Below are 24,874 nucleotides of genomic sequence, written 5' to 3' on the forward strand. Positions count from 1 at the left end.
TTGGATTATTTATACGAATTACCTACTTATTTGGAGAACATTGCCAAAACACTGAGAACCCTGGACTTTATGATAGGAGGCTATGTTTCAGAAGCTTACAACACAAAGGAAGTAACTGAAATCGTTAAGTTAGCGAAATGGAAGATAGAACAGACTAAGTCAATTATGCTCATCATGGTCCGAGATCTACAGTACTATCTTATGGAACAGACGCATTGACTGACACGAACATCACACGTACTCGCCAAAGACGCGGTTTGTTTGACCTAGGTGGTGCAATTCTGTGGAACATCTTTGGTTTGGCTACAGAGGAAGACCTTCAAGAAATAAACAACAAATTTGGTAAAATAGCTCAGGTACTAACATATCAAAACAAGAACGCTGCCGGCCAAAACTCAGCAATGAAGACAATCGTGAAAAATCTAAGAGGCAGAAATTATAACTCACCAAAGTGTAGACAAAATAAATGCCATGGAAGGAAACATAACACTTTTCCAACACTTCTCAGTCATCACGGAACATATTGACACTGTTATACTCCAATTAGATAACACTAGAGTTCGTCACAGGGCACTTATGCAAGGAATTGCTAATGCTGGTAATGGCAAGATCACAATTGACCTACTTCCAGTTCATGAGCTACGTCAAATAATTAGTCAAGGCATACATAAACATAAACTGAAGCCTTTGTTCTGGGGTAGAAATTTCATGTTATATTATCCATATTTAAAAGCAACACAAACACCAACATCAGTAGTAGTTCATGTACCATTCATAACTGACGACCTGTTCACAGTGTATCAAATATACCTCTTCCCTTCTAAGAATAATGACACTTTGGTCATTATCAATATCAACACAGAAACCGAATTCATCATGGTCTCTAAGAGGCGGAACACTGTCACTTTCGCCAGTGAATCAACGATTGAACGAAAGTGCCGTACATCCTTACATGTTGTTCACCTTTGTCCTTAATGCATCTTCACGTTTCAGCCTACTGGAACAGTCCCTTGTGAAGTGGCTATCATTAGAATTCATGACATTCATCACCAATGCAACCTCACATTTGCTCCAGTTTTTTTACTTCACTCATAACACATCAGTTTACATAATTTGTCCAGATATACCGCCATCTCATACTTCAGTATCAGGATTATACATAGCACCAGACTACTGTGCGATACTTACACCATCCATGTCCACATTATCTACCACCTATCACTATGCCATCCTCAATCATACACACAAATATTTCCACCCTTTGGATTTGAACATGAGCACAAATATTAAGTTGAGTTCATCTAAGTTTAAAACTATGCAACTAATCAATGAAACAATGATGTTAAGACTCCATATTATAATTACAAATCATAATAGATAGATAGATAAATAGATAGATAGAGAGACAGATAGAAGCAGGGAGTCAGATGATGAGAAGGTATTGTGTCTGCGAGAATCGAGCAATGCTAAACATGCTTACACACTCTTAACTCAAGGAATGCTTTATAGGCACACGACAGCGCATAGTGACCATACACACACATACACACATACTCACACACAGGCTTCTAGAACTTTCCACTCACAAGGAACACACGTGATACGTCTCCTGTTTCACCAGAATTTAGGAAAGAGAGGTCAGAAGGAAGCTAGCGATAAAACAGACAGGTCGCAGGGAGAAGGGCTTAGCAACTTGAGAGAGAGACAGAGAGAGCGAGACAGAGAGATAGCTAGCGGGACTCTACTTTATACTTCGCTCTGTGTGACAGACTTGTTAATATTTCCAAGACAAATAAAAATAGTCCCATACTATTCTTTACCTCTCCTGTCACTACATGACAAATGGAAAAGAAGATTATCTACTCACAAAGCTACTCAAGCATAACAACCGCTCGTCCACAAGTCTAATATATATAACTTCACTACAAGTAACTACAAAGTCTTATATGACAATGAAGCCCTGGGAAGAATTGAGTTTGGTTATGTTTAACCCACATTATGTTTATGGCCCAGCACGTACTGTCTTTATAATCTTCTCTATTGTATTTGCAGTAGTGCTGTTCGCAATGCACAGAATGCATGCAAGAATTGCAAACTTGGAGTCAGTATTTGCTGGAGGAAGAGCGAACATTCAAGTGAGACCCCCTAAGTGAAGTGTAAATATTTTGTAAATAGTGTTAATTTTATATATATATATATATATATATATATATATATATATATATATATATATATGGGACAACAATTGAATTAATATTACCATTATATTTATATAAAATACAAATTTATTAATAACTCTCACTATAATCTTAACTTTGAACTATTTTTTGCATATATGTGCCTGTCATACATACACTTTTACAATATGTTATACAATATTCCATACTCAGTTTAACTATAGTGCATTTTGCTCCATTATATATAGATTATGTTTACAATGTAATATGTTTCTAGAATATTATTAGGGCAGTACAATATTATCATGAATATTATATCTATACAATATTATAATCAGTTTTATGTATTAATAGACTAGTGTCACTGATATATGCTGTCAATAGCTTCTCCAGCTGGCGTGACCGAGTGATGTCAGGACTCCATAATATAATAATACAAATCATAATAGATAGCATGATAGATAGATGTTGGAAGCTACATTATCATAACACAACTCAGATAGCATATATAGGAACACCAGTAAAGCTAGGTGTGGGAGCTGGAAATGTATCGGCAAGATTTAAGCAAAAGAATGCCAGAGGGCACCGGAAGTGCTACATACACACAAACACAAGGTTCTAGAACGCGTACATACGGGTTATACACGTGATACAAGCCCTCCTAGAGACTGAAGGAAGAGTTAGAGTGCCAGAATGAGGTTAGCTACAGGAGAGAGAGGTTGTAGAGAGAGGGAAAGAGGAGAGGGGTCCAGTGAGAAGTTAGTTAGCTCTTATGTTACACACTGTTTTTTCAACTTGAGTTTTACCTTTGAAGATAATAAACTGCATATCAAGACCCAATATCCATCTTTAACTTCTCCTATCATTGCATGACAAAAGGAATTAAGATTATCTACTTACAAACCTACTCACGTATAACTACTGCTCTTTCACGTGTACAATATATGCCTAACTGATCTACAAAAGACTTCTCCTGTCCTCGATTACACGATAACTAAAATCAGTCTCAAGATTTGCATATTATAGGGTCAAGATACCACAGATAGATAGACACAGATAAAGAGATAGACATAGATAGACTGATAGATAGATAGAAACATATATATATATATATATATATATATATATATATATATATATATATATATATATATATATATACATATATATATATATATATATATATATATATATATATATATATATATATATATATATATATATATATATATATATATATATATATATATATATATATATATATATTGCTGAAAAGTACGAATAAGAAAGAACTACCTGAGCGGAGACAAATGAGAATATTTCAGCTTGCAGCAGTATGGTAACAAATGCCAGACTACCCTCAGTGTCTTGCTGGACTAGGACTAAAGGACGGGTGTATGAAGCGCATCACTCTATCAAAAGCAAAAGTCTGCAGATAATCCTCTGCCAGTACTATGTTTTCCCATGCGCTCTTTCTCCAACGTCAGAGTATCCTTCTTTCTCATAAACTTAAGTTTACACGCCATTTTGTTCACAGTCATAATGGAAGTGGCAGCAAAGTGATGGCAATACGACAGACAGTCAAACAGAAGCTGGTTGTCGTAATTGGTATGGCGTAGTGTGTGTCTGATGGTTGTGGACAGCCTTAACTTGTGCCAGCTGACCCTATATACTTGGTGATAATGTTGTCCGTATTCTTACTGGCACAGGAGGCATCATCGCACCTCTTCTTACTGATTTATTTTGCACTTTGTACCCCAACATTTTCTTGTGTGGCACTTAGGCTGCTGTTAGTCCAAAACATGTAAAGGTAGAAGATCGATCTGCACCCCTGGTAATGTCTTCATGGTAGAAAAATCTCTGCCCATCTCCTGGACTCAAACCATGGCACGCAGAACTCTCGTGCTGCCACCTTATCGTTCTACCAACCATACCATCCGGCGTCTATATGAACAATGTACAAGAGGACACTGAGGCATATTGTCCAAAATACAGTTGCAAAGAAATAATTCCAACAGAATCTTGTAAGTTGCATAACACGGCTCTACATCTTGACATTCTTCAATATGGCATTCATATGACATTATTATTCACATAATTTCCATCAAAACTATACAAAGAGGATATTGAGGTGTAATGTGCAAAACCAAATCACTAAAAACATGGTGTAAGCAACTCCTCAAAGCCACATGAATACGACTTCATGACTCAGGCAGCCTCTCGGTGCTCACTATGGGCGTCATGAGCAACAGCAGCTGGCATGAACAGCCACAGGATGAAGCATACGAAGTGAATGGCAGCTAGAAGTACGAGACTCGCCGTGTAGGAGCCGGTAGCATCAGTCACCGCACCTGCCATGAGGGAGACATGAGTTACACACAAACCGACTGGCACCAAGGTACACAGTGTCAGCGAAGACAGACAGTATAGAGGGTGGCCCATATATAACGCTCCTCCTTCCAGCCCGTCAGACGATTTCTTGTGTTCCACGGACAGCTCAGTCAGCGTTATCAGTGTCTACCCTGCATCATTTAATCATTTCCCTCTCCCACTGACTATATGCCCACACCTACAGACTGAGCCATACAAACAATGCAATACCTCATTAGGCGAGTTTCTAGTGGAGTGCTACTGGTGGATCACCATGTATGTATAAACTGACGAAAAGGGATAAACTTATGGTTAGATCATGGAGGTATCTTAGCACCTCCACCTCTGTTCTTTATTCTGGATATTATGCCTGAACATTCTCTTGTGCTTTGCTTATACGTTAATATCAATATCCTGCACTTCTGAGTACATTCTCCTTCACAGATTATTCTTCCTACTAATGTATGACCTCACACACACACACACACACACACACACACACACACACACATATATATATATATATATATATATATATATATATATATATATATATATATATATATATATATATAATTTTGGCACCTGGTGGTTTAGTGGGTAATTATTGCGCTCCATTCGGATTGAGCCGGTGAAAGTTTATATCCAAGGAGTGGTTGGGGTTGATTGCTCATGTAATGCCACTCAGAGATGAGTGAGGCTGGTCACTCTCATCTCAAATGTCGGGACCAACTGCCTAGCCCCGGGCTCCTACGCTCCTCATGGGGCAATGAAGGATTGGATGATGGATATATATATATATATATATATATATATATATATATATATATATATATATATATATATATATATATATATATTTATATATATATTTATTTATATATATATATATATATATATATATATATATATATATATATATATATATAGAGAGAGAGAGAGAGAGAGAGAGAGAGAGAGAGAGAGACACGCACACACACACACACACACACACACACGATGTGCTACCCAAATGTTCCAGTAATTTGAATAGATGGAGCCAACCGTTTGCAGTTTTGCCTTTTGCCGCTAAGAGGAGTCAGCAGCATCCCTTGTGAGTGTGGCCCCGCCCGTGTCTGTGAGCAGACGTGTTGTTGAGCTATGCTTACTATTGTAACTTGGTGTGTAAGTGGCTTGGTGGTTTTGCAAGGGGGAAGCAATAGCTTAGCAATATCAAGTCGATGTTGATCATTTTCTTCGATATCCAAGGGATTTTTCACAATGAAGTCGTCCCACCGAGTCAATCTGTCAGCGGAAAGTTTTACTGTGAAGTTTTGCAGTGTCTGAGGGAGAACATCCGCTGCAAATGTCCAGAACAGTGGAAGAACAAGGACTGGGTCCTGCATCATGACAACGCCCCCCCACACACATCAATTGTTGTCCGGCAGTTCCTGGCTTCCACTAATACAGTAGTCATTCCCCACCCACATTATTCACCTGACCTTGCCCCCTGCAACTTTTTCCTGTTTCCCAAGCTGAAATTACGGCTGAAAGAGCGTCCATTTGACTCGATTCAGGAGATCCGGACCGAATCGGAGGATGACCTCAAGACCATCACGCCTCAAGCCTTCCAGGGATGCAGGGACTCATGCAAAAAAACGCTGGGACCACTGTATACATATCCAGGAGGAATGCTTCGAAGGTGACAGTGAGAATTAGGAGGAAGGGTACTTATTTTCCTACAACATTCAAATTACTGGAACTTTTGGGTAGCACCTCGTGTATAAATATATAAGTATATATATATATATATATATATATATATATGTGTGTGTGTGTGTGTGTGTGTGTGTGTGTGTGTGTCTGTTTTACTATTAATTATTATTTCTTGGGTTCTCTCTTGCATGCTTCTTGTACTATCCAGGTGGGTTACATCAATACCATACAAGAAGATACAGTACTGAGATGTAGTGTATAGGACACATTGCTATAGATGGTGTTACACAATGCCCAGACTCACTTCCAGTAACACCCTAAAATACTTTGAATTGTCGCACAGGTACAGATGCCAAGGACTCACCGATAAGGGAGCTGTTCAGAAGGAACCACATGCTAGTGAAGGTGCCCACCACACTAACGTAGTCGACGAAGAGGCCCTGCCCTAAGTAGTGGATGGCGATGAGAATGGCTAGTGTGTTGCAGATGCCAACGGACATACCCCACAGAGTAAGGGTCAGGTATATCAGAGTTAAATCCCACACCACACTGAAGGCTGAAACGACAGCACATCTAAATCAGAGACTGAAAACACTGTATCTTAGGAAATCAAGGAACCAGACTCATGTACTGTACATAGCCACGATGGGCCCTTTTTCTATTGCAGGATGATCTAGATTAGTTGAGAATATTATAGATTAGGTTAGGTTTTGGTTTGGTTGTTAGATTAAAGGTTAGGTTAGTTTAGTTAATATGGAATGAAAGAAAATATACATGATCATCCAGACATGGAGAAACTTAACGTGTAGACCTGGTCCCGTGCTTATATAGAATTTCCTTTCCAAAGCCAGTCCAGAAAAAGCTGTTGAACTTCAGCACATTTCTCATGCCACTCTTTATATCAGTGACATACCATCTTCAGCAACAAGATTCCAGCAATCTTTCATGTTTTACAGCCCATGAGTTCTTCAATCCAAAGCAAGACACTGATGACTCGGATCTGTGGCCAAATAAAAGCTTGTGTCATTCGTGACAAATTCAGCAGACTGCTTTTCATATTTCATTGAGAGAAAATAATGATAAGTTGCAAGACTTCTGTTCCCAATAGAGTCTTAATGGTGAGAGTGAGGGAGGGGAGCAGAATATAAAACAATGACGCATAAGCTTCATGGTCTCAATCATGTACAATGCTTCCTCATAACAAGTGCTCTGCTTATACACTATATGGCATTTGAGAAAGGTAAATACACGTAATACAAGATGTACAAAGCTTGCACTTTATAACCCATGTATAAATTGCATCCGTGCTGAATGTATGTATTTCAAAAGTTGTCGACCCTTGACATTATAGACCAACATTAATAATCTCCCAAATATATAAATGTCACACTGCCTGTTTTGTGTGTGTGTGTGTGTGTGTGTGTGTGTGTGTGTGTGTTCGTAAATGGGTGTTTGTGTATGTATGTATGTGTGCTTGTGTGTATGTATTTACCTATGTGTACATACATGATCAGATTCAACACCAGTCATTCATATTAGGCAACAGAGGTATTTATACATCATTTTGTTACCACAGTGTTCAAAATTGTCACAGAGGACTAGAAAACTCCACAACCGGCTGCGAGAAGGTGCTAGATCATAGACAGACAGACAGGTATCTTGCCAAACCTATGACAAATACATGCGGGAAAAATTGAACCGAGACACTCGCTCCGAATGATGGGGTTTTTATTGTATTTCACCAGTTGTTACTTTTCTACAGACGGAACTGGGAAGATAATTGTTTCTGACCGTACACAGGCAGAAGTATAAATTATCGCCACTTAGGAACTCGCCTGTACTTTCTGTTTTTAACCCGAGACGTCCCGTCGACGTATGGATACGTTGCAACATTTTGCATTTGCTAGTTCCGACGACGTACTGGTACGTTGTGCAATTGCAAGGTCCCTAATTTGCACAATTTTCAATTTTCACTCGTGATTATTCGTATGTATACACGGGACACCTTCCTCTATTCCTCTACAAGATGCCAAGCAGGGACAATGCCTTACACTACATAACCTCCCCCCCCATTGTCTCAGCAATTCACCTGTTACCAGTGACCTGGTCAATAAAGACATTCAGGGCCAGAGTGATTCCCCAATCGATGACAATGTGGAGGACAAAGTTTACATAGCATTAGAGGAAGAAACAGTCAGAAATGATGATCAGGTAATGTGCCAAAAGAAGGTCAGGAATGGTGATGAGTTAGTGAGTGAAACAATGCTTATAATGCCTATATTACTGTTTGAAAACCAATATACTCTCGTACTACATATAAATTCGTACCAAATAAATAAATAAATAAATACCGTTTATGAGTAGTGTGGAATAGTTATCCTCCCATAGAACTCGTTTTCTTTGCAGCCAGCCTGATAGAAAACCCTGTAAGGTAAGGAGGTACTCCTACCTGTATCGAGTATTTTAAACATCAGGTGAGTGATTTCTCTATGAATTTTCGATGTTTCTCACCAAAAGCGGAGGTTTTAGCCAAAAAAAAAATTTTCCCAAAAATGGTCAGGACTGGGGGGTGTCAGAGGTGCGAAAGTGCTCGGGATGTGACGGGTTAAATTTGTTTTACAAGTAGCAAGTAAAGTTTTCGTTCTGCTCAGTTTTGTAAGTACAGGCAGTTCTCATAAGAAGCTGATTTTTTACTCTTTGTTTCTGGTGTTAATGTTGACAATTAGAATCCATTGCTACCCATGATAAAGGACGGCCCCTGGGATCCCTATTTATCCATTAGGTTCTCTGTATGTTCCCACTTCGGCCCATATGCCAAGGATGTATTGCCCATGGACTTATTAATACCATGGACCTATTCTTACCATGGTCTTATTTTCCCTCTATCAACCCACCCATCTACTCTACCACACTCACCTACCCACCAACCCATGCTGCCCACTCACTCACCCACCCACACTGCCCCCACTTTCCTTACTACACCCACCCCCTCAACCTTTCCCACTCACTTGTCCACCCAACCCTTTCCACCCACCTATGTACCCACCCAACCCTGCCCATCCACCTTGCCACTCAACCCTTCCCAACCACCAACCCACCCAACCCTGCCCATCCACCTAGCCACCCAACCTTTCCCAACCACCTACCCACCCAACCCTGCCCATCCACCTAACCACTTATCCCTTCCCAACCACCTACCCACCCAACTCTGCCCATCTACCTTAAGTACCCAACCCCACTCGCCCACCCGCCCAACCCTGCCCATTCCCCTACCCACCCAGCCACATTCACCCTCCTACCCAACCCTGCCCACCACCCTGCCCAGCCAACCTTGCCCACTCATCTATCCACAACACCCCTGTGCACCCACCTATCCATCAAACCCTGCCCACTCAACTACCAATCCAACCCTGCCCACCCACCTAACCACCCAGCACTGCCCACCCACCTATCCACCCATCCCTGCACCCCCATCTACCCACCCAACCCTGCCCACCCACCTACCCACCCACCTACCCACCCAGCCCTTCCCACACACCTACCCATCCAACCCTGCCCACACACCTACCCATCAAACCCTGCACACCCACCTCATTCTCCTGCCCACCCCACCCATCCGTCCACCCACCCAACCAATTTGCTCACCACCCCACCACCCAGGCACCAAGATTCACCATGTTGACTTTATATAGTGACTAGTACTTGCCCGAAAAAATTTGCGGGGTTAACTTTTTTTTAATGGAGGGAAGAAGGAACCAAAGGCCAGGAGCCCAGAAATTGTATCCTCAAAGAAAAAACAAAAATAAGATAACAGAGTAATAACCCCTCCATCACAAAAGGTTGCAAGTACCACTGTCGTTTTTTTCCATATCGTTATTGAACCCACAATGGAAAATTCTGACCAAAAAGTAGAAAAAATATTTTTTGCATATTTTCGCGTGTCGCGATTTCCTACCATTTCGCGCCATCACGTCGCGCGCGATTGCCAACTCTTTTCCGACACCTCATGAACTTACTCCAACTTAATTAAAAGAGAATTAGGTCAATATCTATTACCGTTCTCGTGAAAGAAACGAACAGACGCACAGACCCTATAGTATGTAGTGATTTCCGACCACTTTGCGAAGTTTCGTCAAGCGAGATCACCAAATAATTTTTATGTTATTTTTCGGACACTCCCTACACTTACCTGACCCAATGCAAAAAGAGTCAGGTCGATATCTATTATCATTCTCGTGAAAAAAAAACAAAAAAACGAACAAACACACACATACAATGCTTGACATTATTAAATAAATTATAAGTTGCAGTATTGATGTAGTTGAAGAAGGAAAGTAAAATCTTTTCACTAATTAGTCATCATGCTCTACCATGCTAACTTGATACTTTTGGCAATCAGGGTTGCCAGTGTAGGAACTTTAACCCACACCCTAACTTCCCCGGAAAAAAGAAAAAAAAAAAATGGAAGAAAGAAAAACGTCCAACAAACGAAGCCCTTTAAAAAGTTCACCTTCACTTTAATGGCAGACAAATAGACAGAGAGACACCCATGCACATTTTCAAGTAAGATGCTGTGATATTGTAGAATATATAACTTACGTAGAGCATGCACTGTGTGTACTGTAATTTTCATACCTAGAATGGAGAGGCCCAGCCCAGCGATGCCGGCCATGTAGAAGACTCGTCTGTTGAACCAGGAACAGTCTGTGAGGGAGGCCACCACTACACGACTCACCACGTTGATCATGAAGGCCAGGGACATGCACCACGATGCTTCAGCCTGTGTATAGCCTCGCAATTTCATTACGATTGGTATTAATGGAGGAACCTGAACACAACCACTAGACGACAGTGCAGCAATGACAGCCAGAACCAAAACCCGCTTAGATTTTAGTGCCTTAAAATTCTCCTTTAAAGTGTGAGCTGCTTTCTTCAGTGTTTCTGTCAGTGTCCTGGTGGAGGTATTTCGGGATCTCAGCCTTGTCACAGCCTGAGATGACCTTGTGCTGTGCCACTCCACGGGGTGAAATACCGTGGCAGCCACACAAATGTTTAGGGAGATGGCTCCTACAATGATAGTGGCACCCTTTTGGCCAAAATGGTCCTGAAGGAAGGTGATAAGGAGTGGACCCACTATTCCTCCCATGCCAGCCCCACAGTACAACACAGCAAAAGCTCTGCCACGTAGCCGCTTGAAGTAGAGTGGTAAGATGAGAAAACATGAAGAAAAAGAAACTCCACATCCAACTCCTGAAACAGAGCAGTGACATCAGTTTTCATGAATATACATGAAGGAAACAGTTAAAAGGGTATTATACCTTATGGAGCAAAGTTATACTAATCCAGAAAGTCTTTGTTTTAAGTAATAATATACTTACCAATACAGACAGAATATCCAAAAAGGAGAGTATAAGCGGACGAGGCAAAGGCTGATAACCCCATTCCCAGACTGCACAAAACTCCACCTGTGAAGGTTATCTTGCGGTATCCCATCAGGTCAATGAACGAAGGCACAAGTGTAGATGATAGGTTGCCAAGGACTTGGTAGAGACTGAAGATCCAGGTGGTGAGCAGTGAGGACGTGCCCAGCTTGAGCAGAAAATCCGAGAAGAGAATACCGAAGCATGCCCCGAGAGTGCCAACTGTGCTCTGTTTGGTAAAGAAGCATTATTTAGAAAATACTGACCATGAAGAGCGTGACTGAACAAGGAGGTGTCTGAAACTGAAAGGTGAGATAGGGCTGGGTGAGATCAGAAATGGATACTGGTCTTTTGAGGGGACTATGCACATTGTAAAGTAATACATAGATTGAGTTTGTTATGGAAATTTTACCCTGAGTTTTAAGCTCTAGTTGAAATGTTTTGAGTGATGAACTGTCTGAATGTCACTTTCTGATATGGAGGCCCTCTTGTGCTGCTGCTGACTGTGTGTGTGGGAGAAAGTGCACCAGATACTAGTTTCAAGACTGTGGTCAGGCAATAAGTAAATCTGTTCATGATACCACTGTAAGTCATTTTGGAGTCATGAAAACATAGGTTCATATCGATGGCCCTTCTGTCCAGGAATGTGTTGATATGTTGTAAATAATATAAGACTTGTTATGTGTGTTAACATGCAGGTAAGAGTTTTCCTGTTGCAGCTTTGATACCACTTCCTCCGTTTTAACCTCTTTCCACCAGGTAACATGCATACACATCTCAATTGTGCTGCTATGATGCCTCCGGGTAGTGGCTATACGCGCAACTGTTTTCCTGCCACTGTTTGAACCAGCCGCCATTTCATTTCGCCACCAAAGGGTAGGGGGGAGTCCCTCCATACCACACAGGTGAGAGTTAGTCTGTCCCTTGCCTTTGCCAGGTGTACAATGCTTTCTTCAGGTTCCTATTTGTCTGATTCCATCCACACCGCCTGTTCCCAATTGCATCATCCACCCCTGACAAGCCTCTTTCCAGAGATACTAAAAAAGTGCATAGTGATAGTGTCATAAGGCATGTTTTGGATGCAGCAGTACCTAGTTTATCTAGTAGTGGAGTAAGTTATCACGTTGAGAGCAAAGCTACAGTCGGCGCTGCAGGCAGACGCTTGAACACGTCTTGCTCTCATGCTGCATCTGTGGCGAAAATTTGCTCTCCTCCCCACGTCATTACTCATCGGTGCAATGACCAAGAGACATGAGAATACTTTCATTCACAAGAAGAAGAGTTGTTGAGTAAAATGGTTGTTAATTCGTTTCCCTAAGTGCTATAGTTTCCAAGATATTAAGGGTTGAAAACAAACAATTTTCTCTACTTTCCGAACAATTGCCCGTAGTAAGGTGACGACTTCGTTTAAATATTGTCTGGCGTTTGCGAGTTAAGCTCCATTTGCTAGTCTTCGTGAATATAGCTGGACCATTGTTAAAGACATCTTCAAGTCGATCAGTATATTCTAACCATGATTGATATGTCAACTAGATGTCTTCAAGCAGTTCATCTGAAAAATATTTCAACCAAACCAGTTATTTTTCTAGGACTGAATTTCCATACGCTATATATATATATATATATATATATATATATATATATATATATATATATATATATATATATATATATATATATATATATATATACCGTGTCCCCTTTTATTGATAAGGGCTGAGGCGTTGCCCCTGGGTAGGGGACTTTTCGTTTTGGAGCTTGTAGCACTTAATGACCGGATGCCCTTCCTGATGTCCATCAATGGCCCTTGGGTGGACTCCAACCTCCAACCCTTCGGTCAGAGCGCTCTGATTCACTGAGCCACGGCTGGTACAACCAGCTAGGTGACAGGAGAGCGCTACCTCTCCCGGCAGGGCAACTTACCCGTGCGTGACGCTAACTCATGACTCTGCAGTCACTAGTCAGATGCTCCACCACTGAGCCACAATGCCCCCAAGGTGGGCTAGTCAGATTTGAACTTTTGCATCTATCAGTAAATCTGATACTATAACATCTTCTCCTGAGGACTTTTATCATTTCGCAGTATTTACATAATTTACCTTAATATGTCTAAACATGGGGGAAGAATCAAGGTCCAGTACTCGTAAAACTTTACCCACACGTATTTTGATTTACACCGAATATTCAAAATTTCACATGTATCTAGGCTATCTGATTAACTTTGTAAGGCCCCGTTTTTAAATTAATCTGTGCAAAAAACGAGATATAATACTTCACTTGGACAAACTTATCGTCAAACGGTTGTTGGAACACCTATAATAAAAATGTTTTAAAATAGATCGTCAATAATGAATGCACTCTGACAGCCAATCACCTGCCAGGTTTCAGAGAGTTAAGGCTCGCCTCTTCACAGAACAGATCGAATAAGTTATAGTCAGTGTTCCATTCTTCATCCTCGCCACATGACCAAACCATCTCAGAATATTCTCTTAACGCATTCAGTAACACCTACACTAACACCAAGGCACTTCACTTCTTCATTTGTCTGACACTCCATGTAACTCCACATGTCCCTCTCAAATAATTCATCTGTCATGCCGACAAATATCCAGCTATTTCAAACCAACGGTAGTGCTATTTATCTGTTAAAGAAGGTACGTTTTTCAGTTTATAATTATCTGTCAGCATTAGCCTAGATGTACATAAATGGAGGTATAGATGGATAGATGGACAGAAGTGAAGGAGCATTGTGTGTGGAAGTGGATGTGATAGGGAGCGTTAGGAGAAACATATTGAGGTGGTTTGACCATGTAGAGAGTGGGGGAGAGTGTATGTGAGTGATGTGGAGGGGAATAGGGAGGAGGAGGCCAAGGATGAGATGGAGGGATGGAGTGGATAGGTATATGAGAGAGGAGGGTGTGAGCTGGGAGCAGGACAGTGAAATGGCGGGGAACAGGGCGACATGGCTACCCCTTACGGGATTAGGGCGTCTGGCAATAGATAGATATATAGCATTATCCTAGATTGTCACTGCTCCTCTGAACTGTCCACTTGCATCCCGCCACCTCTACGGGCTCGTAGCACACATCTAGCAACAAACTCTCATCCCTTTCCTGCCCAACTCTCTAATGCAAGAGTTAGCCGTTACTCCCAGTCCTTCATTTATGCAACAGATCAATTCATGAACTGTCTCCCTCTGTCTGTATTTCCCATTTCCTATGATCTCCAGTCTTTCAAACGCAGTTTGTCCAACATCTGGTAATGAACCGATCTTGAATTTGGCTGTCTTTTGTTTTGTTTTTCTCTGAAGAAGCGGTTTGCGGGCTCTTGGCTTTTGGTGCCTTCATTCTTGCATAAAAAAAGACTATATATATATATATATATATATATATATATTCCAGGGGCAGGATCCCACTGCTATTGGTGCGTCCCCAGGTGTCGGATAGGGGAAGGCCTTGTAGATATATGAGGTACCGTCTTAGACGGCACAGACCATGGGACCCCCTGTAGATATATAGGGCTCCATCGAATATAACAAATAAGGTGGCACAAAAATTACATCTCACCAGAAACTATGTGGCAGGGAGCTGAGATTATTTGCCACAATCCTCCCAATCAAACATGAGTTCTATTGCAAATTATTTGATGGGCGTTCCTGTTGGATCATCGTCTACTGAAGGTCCAACTGCACTGCCTCCTGTGCTTATGGGCAGTGTGCCACCGAAAGTGAGTAGGCACTGTGTAGGAAAATTAGACTTTTGGATATTAAACCAATTGAAATCAACGAAGATCTATGCATACAATGTAAGAAGTCTCGCAGAAGATTACAAACTTGATAACCTGATGACTGAACCGGAAAATATTAGTTGGGATATTGTAGGTTTGAGTGAGATCCACAGAAAAGAAGAAAAAGTAATTCAGCTCGAAGACAGCAACCACTTATTTTACTATAGAGGAAGGGAAAATAAAAGAGTTAGTGGTGTAGGATTTCTAATTAACAGAAATCTTGCAGACAACATTGTCAAATTCAGCAGTGTATCTGACAGAGCAGCATTTGTTGTCATTAGACTATGCAAAAAATATACCATGAAAGTCATACAAGTATATGCACCAACTTCTCAAAACCAAGATGAAGAAATAGAAACATTCTATGATGACATCTCCCAGATTATGGAAGAAGAAAAGACAACATATACTAAACTCATGGGAGACTTCAATGCAAAAGTTGGGAAGTCAAAAAATGAGAAAGCATGTATGGGAAAATTTGGAGTAGGAGAAAGGAATGAAAGAGAAGAAATGCTGGAAAATTTTGCTGAAATGTTTAACATGAGAATAATGAACACATTCTCCCACAAAAGAACAGGGAGAAAGTAGACCTGGAGAAGCCCAAATGGAGAAACAAAGAATGAAATCGACTTCATTATAGCAGATAAGAATAACACGATCACAACTGTCACAGTTATCAACAAAGTAAATAGAGGTAGTGATTATAGAATGGTGGGTTGCACAGCCAGATTCAATTTCAGAAGTGAAAGAAAGAAGATGATTAAAGATAAAAAGATATGCCCAATAATGGTAAACGAAAACAAAGCACCCATTCAGTTGGAAGTAAGGAACAGATTTCAGGCTCTAAGTAATGCTGAATATGACATTGATGAGCTGAATTACAGACTAACATAAGTCCTAAGAGAACCAGCGGAGGCAGTAGGAAAACCTAATACAACCAAAGCCAAGAAATATTCAGAAAAGACCCTAGAGCTTATGAAAAAACGAAAGGATATGAAATTAAAAACAAAGAAAGACGAAATAGAATGAGTGGAATTAAATTAGTTTATCAACAAAAGACAAAGAGAAGAAAAAAGAAAGAGAAACATGGATCAGATCAAAGAAATCATCAAAAATTTAATAAGTCTAAAACAGGTCCGAAGTAAAATGGCACTAGGAAAGCAACAAAATGACATCATTGAAAGAAAAAAACGGTGAAATCATTAAATGCAGAGATAAGATGGTGAAGAGAGTTGAAGAATTTTACAAAGAACTGAATGCATCAGAGACAGTAGTACCAATAGCTAACTTTTCAGTTGACACAAGTGAAATACCTGAGGTAACAACAGACGAAGTAAATATTTGTCTTAAAAATATGAAAAGAGGGAAGGCTCCGGGAGAAGATGGAATAGTAGCAGATTTACTGTTGGATGCCGGAGTAGAAGTACAAAATAGCCTTGCTCACATATTTACCCAATGTATAAAACAGAAGAAAATTCCCAAAACATGGTGTAATGCAATAGTTATTTTACTCTACAAAAACGTGACTCATAAGATCTTAGTAACTATCGACCCATTAGCTTATTATCAGTCATTTATAAACTCTTCACTAAAGTCCTTACGAACAGAATAACAACAATTTTGGTGGAAAACCAACCTCGTAAACAGGCAGGACTCCAAAGCGGGTACTCGACTACTGATCATCTACATACAATGAATCGGCTAATTGAGAAAACTACAGAAAATAATAAACCACTGCCCTTAGGTTTTGTTGATTACGAAATGGCTTTTGATTCAGTGGAGCACATAGCAATTATAAATTCATTGCGAGAATAAGGAGTGAATGAGAACATTGTAAAACTGCTCAAAAAAAATATATAACGAGGGAACTGCTACAGTTAAATTACATAAGGACTCAGAAAAAATTAAGATTGAGAAGGGCGTGCGTCAGGGAGATACAATTTCACCAAAATTATTTACAGCATGCCTAGAAAGTATTTTCAGAAAGCTAGACTGGGAAAACAAAGGAGTGAACATAGATGGAGAAAAGCTAAACCATTTAATATTTGCAGATGACATTGTCCTAATCTCAGAAACAGCGGAGGCATTGCAAGAAATGTTAAATGACCTGAACAGAGAAAGTCTGAAAGTAGGACTGAAGATGAACCGGAGTAAAACTAATGTCTAATCCACAAACATCAAAGAGCGTCATCAGAATAAGCAATGAAATTCCTGAAGATGTTGAGGAGTACAACTACTTGGGACAAATACTAAAATTAACGAAAGATCATGATAGCGAAATAAAAAGACGTATTACAATTGGATGGAAAGCTTTCGGTGAACACAGAGACATTATGAAAAGTATCTTGGCAGTTTGTATGAAACGAAAAGTATATAACGAATGTATAATTCCAGCTATGACGTATGGTTGTGAGACCTGGAAACTGACATAATCAATGGAAAATAATTTTATCCGTTCTGAGAGAGCAATGGAAAGGTCAATGTTGGGAATATCTTTAAGCGACAGGAAAAAATCAACTTGGGTGAGAAAGCAGACTAAAGTCAAAGATATTACAGAAGTTATAAAGGAACAGAAAGGGAGGTGGGCAGGCCATATAGCAAGAATAAGAAATAGCCGATGGAGCAAGAGGCTGACTGACTGGACTCCAAGAGATTGTGAGAGTAGCAGAAAAAGGCCAGACAGGAGATGGACAGATGAGATAGAGAAATTTGCAGGGAAAACGTGGCAATGATTGGCTCAGTCAAGGAATTCGTGGAAAAGGTTGGGGGAGGCCTTTGTTCAGCAGTGGACTAAATGGCTGATGATGATGATGATATATATATATATATATATATATATATATATATATATATATATATATATATATATAGAGAGAGAGAGAGAGAGAGAGAGAGAGAGAGAGAGAGAGAGAGAGAGAGAGAGAGAGAGAGAGAGAGAGAGAGAGAGAGGGGAGGGGAGGGAATGGGGGAAGCAGATAACGCAAGTCAGGAAAAAGAAGGTTTGGTGAGTGGCAACAGGATTTGTGTACATGCACTGTGTGTGTGTGTGTGTGTGTGTGTGTGTGTGTGTGTGTGTGTGTGTGTGTGTGTACGTACATACAAACATGCAAATAAATGACTTGGTTACGCGTCATTCATGGATATGCCGATATCGTCAGAGAAAGGGAAAGATGAAAATGTCCCGAGCACTTTCCCTCCTGAAGATGTGATTAAACGAAAGGTCTCGTTGCCTAAAATCAATAAAACTTAACCAGGTCAGATGCAACTAATTCTAACTTGACCTTACTAAAACCTAACATAACCACAGTAGAGTCAACCAAATTTAACCTATCCGCACTAAAACCTAACGTAACCACGCCAAATGTAATCATATCTAAACTAAGCACACAAAACCTTAACGAAATCACGCCTAGTGTAATCAGATCTAAGTTAACCACAATAAAACCTAACGTAACCACGCCAAATGTAATCAAATCTAAATTCAACAAACCTAACGAAATTTCATTTGACCAATTCCACAAAACATAATCTAACTTGCCTGTCAACTTGATCTAGTCAAATCAACCATATCCTAACACCTAACCAGTCCTAACCTAAACTAACCAAGCCTAATGCAGCCTAGCATAACACAGACCAAAGGGATGTAGGTAAAGCCACTAACCATGACGGTGAAGGTGCCCAACATGACCAAGTAGCCCCAGCCTCCGTCAGGTGCATCAGCCTCGTCAATAAGGCTTGGCTGCGTCTCTGGCCTACTGTCTTCCCCTTCAGGTTTTCTTGTAGGTAGTTTGTTTGTTTCCTTCACACACTGGACACCTGCCTCACTGTTCTGTTGTGTAAACTTCTTGTCTTGTTGTAAACTAGCTTGACGTGAAGAACCTGTAGACTCTTTCTTCTGTTCTTCCTCACTGAAGTAATTGGTGTTATGACTATAGCTGAAACAGTCCACTTGATGTGTTCTATCTTTCTCACTGTGTCTGCCCTGACAGGCACTGCTTTTCCTTCCTTGTTCTGATGGATGTGCGTCACTACTGACCACGAATTCTTTACTTACATAACCTACATTCTTATATCCTTTTCCCACAACAGGCATCTGACACATTTCAGTCGACCCGTAAGTTGTCCGCCTCATGGTGAAAGGGTGTCTAGTGAGTGCAAATCTGCCTTTCCTCTGTACTGCTGTGGAGTGAGGGTCCTCTTACACGGGGTTGCCAAGACACAATGAGGCCAAACCTAGGCACACAGCCCTCGAATACCACATAAATGCTTCATAAGTAGGCCGAACATTAAAATCTGTCCTTGATCTTCTTATTGACCTTAAAAGTACACTGCAGCTTATGAACAGGATCATTCGGTTCCCCTAGGCCTGTGTAAGCCTATGAACCCTTCCGTGTGTCAGTAGTGTTAAAAACCCGGACTTAGAGTATGAATGATGCTTTAATTTGAAAGCGTGGCTTAAACTTTGATGATGGGCAGCATTAACTCATTTAAATATGTTATACAAGTCATGTTTGAATCAAAGTCACAAAAATGATATAAAAAAATCTTTATTCCACAGACGCTTCAATATAGTCATTAAGTGCCAGAGTTTTCCACCTTTTTTTAAAAATGTAAACTGCAGTGTGTATTAGGCACTTGACATACATTATACTTTGCAGGTACAAGAACCATACGTGAGGGGAAGAGGTCATCCATCTTAAATAATTGGTCATAATAATGGATTAATTATTGGCGCTGCGGTGTGATATTTCAGAAGTATCCCAAAGCGAGGCAAGTTGCGGCAGCATCTTTGCAGATGGCGGCATGCTCTTCAAAAGCAATATACGAGTAGCCCAGTTGGGCTGGAAGTCCTGGTGCTGGCAACACTGCGCTCACCACGAGCCACGTTACCATGCTACCCCGTCAAGAAGTGAGCTAACGTTTGTGGAAAGAGAGAGAGAGAGAGAGAGAGAGAGAATCTCAAGAATCTTTCGTTTCAAGATGCCTTGTCACATTGCGTTAAAATGACTGACGATTGTAAGCAGAAAGAAATATAGACAGAGGAAGACAGTTTCTGAGTTGACCTGTTGCACAGATGAAAGACTGGGAGTAGATAAATAAGTGAATAAATAGATAAGTTGAATTACGACGAACTCCCTATCGTACCCATGGGTTCTTTTTACAGGAAGATTAAGGAATGAAGTGTGCAGAATCCGATTGTCCAGTTAATCCTACGAAAAGAATTAATCCTTATTTACTAGAGCACAAATGGTCGTTCTTATAACAAGGAAAAGACAATGCAGAACCTTCCCATCTTTCTGGTTCCTCCTGCAGCGAACACATCCCAAGTTACGACAGCAAATCCATCTTAGATATTATGTTCGAAAATCCCCGCCATTTTGTTCAGTTGGATTATATATGGTAAAGAAGAGAAAGAAATCGTAGTCTGCCTTCATCTGTTTGGAGAAAGAGGGTAGATAGATAGGGAACGTGGAAAGAATAACAGACAGGGAATGTGGAAGAAGTAATAGACAGGGAATGTGGATGGTGCAATAGACAGGGAATGTGGAAAGAGTTAGAGATAGTGTATGTGGAAGAAGTAATAGCTACATAGTGTATATGGAAGGAGCAATAGACAGGGAATGTGGAGGTAGTGATAGACAGGGAATGTGGAAGGAGGAACAGAAAGTAACAGGAAAGAATGGGAGAAGTAGGTGGAGATGAGGGTAGACACAGAATGATAACTGTGAACGGAGAAGTAGGCAGCACTACATGAAGTGAGTGGATGTTGGTCGCCACCACCTACAACCATAACATAAAGTAGGTTAAGAGATTTATAAATGTTAATGCAAGTCTTTATTATACAGTTTTGAAAGATGCCAAACGAGAAGGGATGTGAAAAGAATGGACGTGTTTAATTTGTGGCAAATATTTGGGTTAGTTTAGCCAGCACGAAAATGTTAAATTCAGAGTCACGAAACGAGGTATGTGGGACAGTGTAGGGTGTTACGTCAGACACTCTCTCTCTCTCTTTCTCTCTCTCTCTCTCTCTCTCTCTCTCTCTCTCTCTCTCTCTCTCTCTCGCCAGTGATCTTTGTTGTTGTTATTGGCGTAGTTCATTTAAGATCTTTCATATTTCATTTGAGCGAAAAAAGAAAAAAAAAAATCTGGGCACACATTCAACTTCACTTAGGCGCCTGAGTCTAAACAGAATATATATATATATATATATATATATATATATATATATATATATATATATATATATATATATATATATATATATATATATATATATATATATGCAAAGAAGAAGGAACCAGTGGTCAGGAGTCCGGAAACCGTTTCTTCCAAGAAAAAACAAAACAATTCACCATAAAGCCAAATTCAAGATCCGTTCATTGCCTGATGCCGGGACACACTGCGTTTGAAAGACTGGAGATCGTAGGAAGTAGGAAATATAGAAAGAGGGAGACAATTCCAGACTTGACCTGTTGCATAAACGAAGGACGGGTAGTAAAGGTTAACTCTTGCATTAGACAGTAGAACAGAAAAGGGATGAGAGTTTGTTGCTACACGGGTGTTACGAGCCCGTCATTGAAGTGAAGGGTTAGACGCAGACAGTTCAGAGTAGCAGTGACCATTGAAGCAGCAATTGAAAAGAGATAAAGATGCAACAGTGCGGTGAAGAATAAAAGGCTGAAGGAAGCCAGTAAGAGGGGAGTTAATGAGATGAAAAGCCTTTGACTCCAACCTATTAAGAAGAACAGTATGTTGGGAGGTTTCTCACACATGAGAGTAATACTCAATGCAGGAGCAAGTATTATCCGTGTGCAAAGTCAACAACTGTGCAGGGGTAAAGAAGATATGGAGTTGGCTTAGCACATCTAATCCCTTGGAACCAGATTTTACAAGAGATGATATTTCCAAGAGAAGTCCTGAGAGAGTGAAACCCCAAGTATGTTTCAGGATGATGCAAGATTGAGCTGGATATTATTAAAAATTAGTGGGTACTCCCGTAGAAGATTTTGTCGGGTTGGTGGATGTAAATACTGAGTCTTTCATGCATTAAAGACATTGTTTTTTTTTTTTTTTTTTTTCCAGTCAGAGATAGGACCCAAGTCAGACATAAGGTGTGCCATAGCCTCATCCCTTGTTTGTTGAAGTAACTGCTGAGATGGAAGCTGCGGGAACCGAATAGAAAGGTGAAGGGTGGAATAATTAGTGTATGATTGGATACGGTTAGATGTAAACCTTAGAATGATATTGATGAATAAAAGGAAGAGAGTTGGTGACAGGACAGAGCCGTGAAGAACACCTCTGTTGGTTGATCTAGAAGAAGAACGGCGGCCGTCTACAACAGCAGCTTTGAATGACCAGAAAGGAAGCTAGAGATGAAGGCACAGATAGAAGGCTAGAAACCGTGAAAGGGCAGTTTGGAAATTAATGATTTATGATAGACTCGATCGAAACCCTTTGAGATGCCAAGTGCAATGGCAAATCTTTCTCCAAAGTCCCGAAAGGAGGATGACCAGGAGTCTGGAAGGTAGGTGAGAAGATCGCCAGTGGAGCGTCCTTGATAGAACCCATACTGACAATCAGAAGGAAGGTTGTAATAGGAAAGATTCTTTATAAGTTTTCTGTTAAGAATAGACCCAAGAACTTTTGAGACATACAATGTTAAAGTAACTGGGTGATAACTGGAGTGTTGGGAATGGTCACCCTTCTTTGGTACTGGGTGAATGAGAGTAAGCTTCCAGCAAGAAGGATGGTGGTGGTACTCGCTGACGGTTTATTATTACTGTACTGTATTTATAGGTATTATCAGAAAGGAGATATTTGTACGTTTTCAGTTTTATATAATATTATTAAGAGCTATATACAACAGCTCTATATGAAGGAGCATGTAGGATTCCCTCAGCATTTAGAGCTACATACTACAGCTCTATATGAAGGAGTTCGTCGGATTCCCTCAGCATTGCCATCACCACCAGACGCCAGACAGAACTAAACACTAGCGGCAGGAGTGAGACGGGCGTAGTTCATGATGTAAAGAGTGACCGAAGAAAAACAAGAGTGATACGACAAATATTGCTGGACGCTGTTTAGTGACAGGGGTCGGCCTACCATCACCTTTGTCTCTGAGTCACTTGAATTACTCTATCCAGCTGAAAATAGGTCCAAACTAGAGTCTCCAGGGCAGCCCCATCAATCTTCTTTGTGTCTGACAAGATGCTAGGCAATATTACCCGATCATACCTCAATTTAAAAGCGTTTTTATGCCCTATTCAGCCTCCTTTTTGTCCCCTTTTAGTTTCTTTTTGTGCATCATGTACCAACCAGCCCGGTACCCGTAAGCTATACCGTTCCTAAACTGTCATACTGTAGGATCTGATCTATTACTTGACTCGTGTTCAGAGCCTCCACAATATTAGGTAGACAGTTAGAAATACATATAGATAGATATAAACTGATAGGTATAGATACATATAGATATAGATACATACAGATAGATAGACATATACTGTAGATATAGAGACAGACATATATATAGATATGGATATAGATAGCTAAATCGATATAGATAGATAGATTGATATCACTAAACATATACAATAGTTATAGAGAGATAGACAGATATAGGTAGATATATATATATATATATATATATATATATATATATATATATATATATATATATATATATAGATAGATATATAGATATATATATATATATATATCGCTGAAAAGTACGAATATGAACGACAGCTAACTGAGCAAAAACAAATGCGAATATTTCAACTTGAAGCAGTTTGGTAACAGACGCCTGACTACTCTCGGTGTCTTTGTGGACTAAGGAACGGGTGTATGAAGCCCATCACTCTGTCAAAAGCAAAAGTTTGCCGATGATCCTCTGCCAGTACTGTGTTGTCCATTGCGCTCTTCCTCCAACGTCAGCGTATCCTTGTTTCTCATAAACCTTAGTTTACACGCCATTATATTCACTGTCAGAACGGAAATGACAGCAAATTGATGGCAATAAAACAGACAGTCAAACAGAAGCTGGTCGTAGTAGATTTTGGTATGGTGTAATGTGGGTCTGGTGGTTGTACCTTAACTTGAGGTAGTGTGGTCCGTATTCTTACTGGCACAGGAGGCATCATCGCACCTCTTCTTACTGATTTATTTTGCACATTATACCTCAACATTTTTCTGTGTGGTATTTAGGCTGCTGTTAGTCCAAAACATTTAAAGGTAGGAGATCGATCTACGCCCCTAGTATGTCTTCATGGTAGAAAAATCTCTGCCCATCTCTTGGACCCAAACCATGGCACACAGAACTCTCGCGCTGCCACCATAGCGTTCTACCAACCATACTACCAGGCGTCTACATGAACAATGTACAAGAGGATACTGAGCTACAATGTCCAAAAGACAGTAGCTAAG

At 40.3% G+C, this 24,874-nt stretch overlaps 1 protein-coding gene across 1 annotated transcript; it reads right to left on the minus strand.

The window, feature by feature from the left end:
• Positions 1-4,385: 4,385 nt before the first annotated feature.
• On the minus strand, positions 4,386-24,786 carry LOC145415392 (monocarboxylate transporter 12-like). The gene is made up of 6 exons (XM_080284675.1): positions 24,755-24,786; positions 19,110-19,356; positions 11,708-11,891; positions 10,878-11,492; positions 6,607-6,798; positions 4,386-4,528 (listed from the first exon to the last, which is right to left on the minus strand). Exons 1-6 carry the CDS (start codon positions 24,784-24,786, stop codon positions 4,386-4,388), a joined length of 1,413 nt encoding a protein of 470 aa, XP_080140801.1.
• Between the last annotated feature and the right edge of the window lie 88 nt (positions 24,787-24,874).

Source organism: Coenobita brevimanus, chromosome 102, assembly GCF_032717465.1.
Source record: "Coenobita brevimanus isolate Jiangsu-jjx chromosome 102, ASM3271746v2, whole genome shotgun sequence".
NCBI lineage: Eukaryota > Metazoa > Arthropoda > Malacostraca > Decapoda > Coenobitidae > Coenobita > Coenobita brevimanus.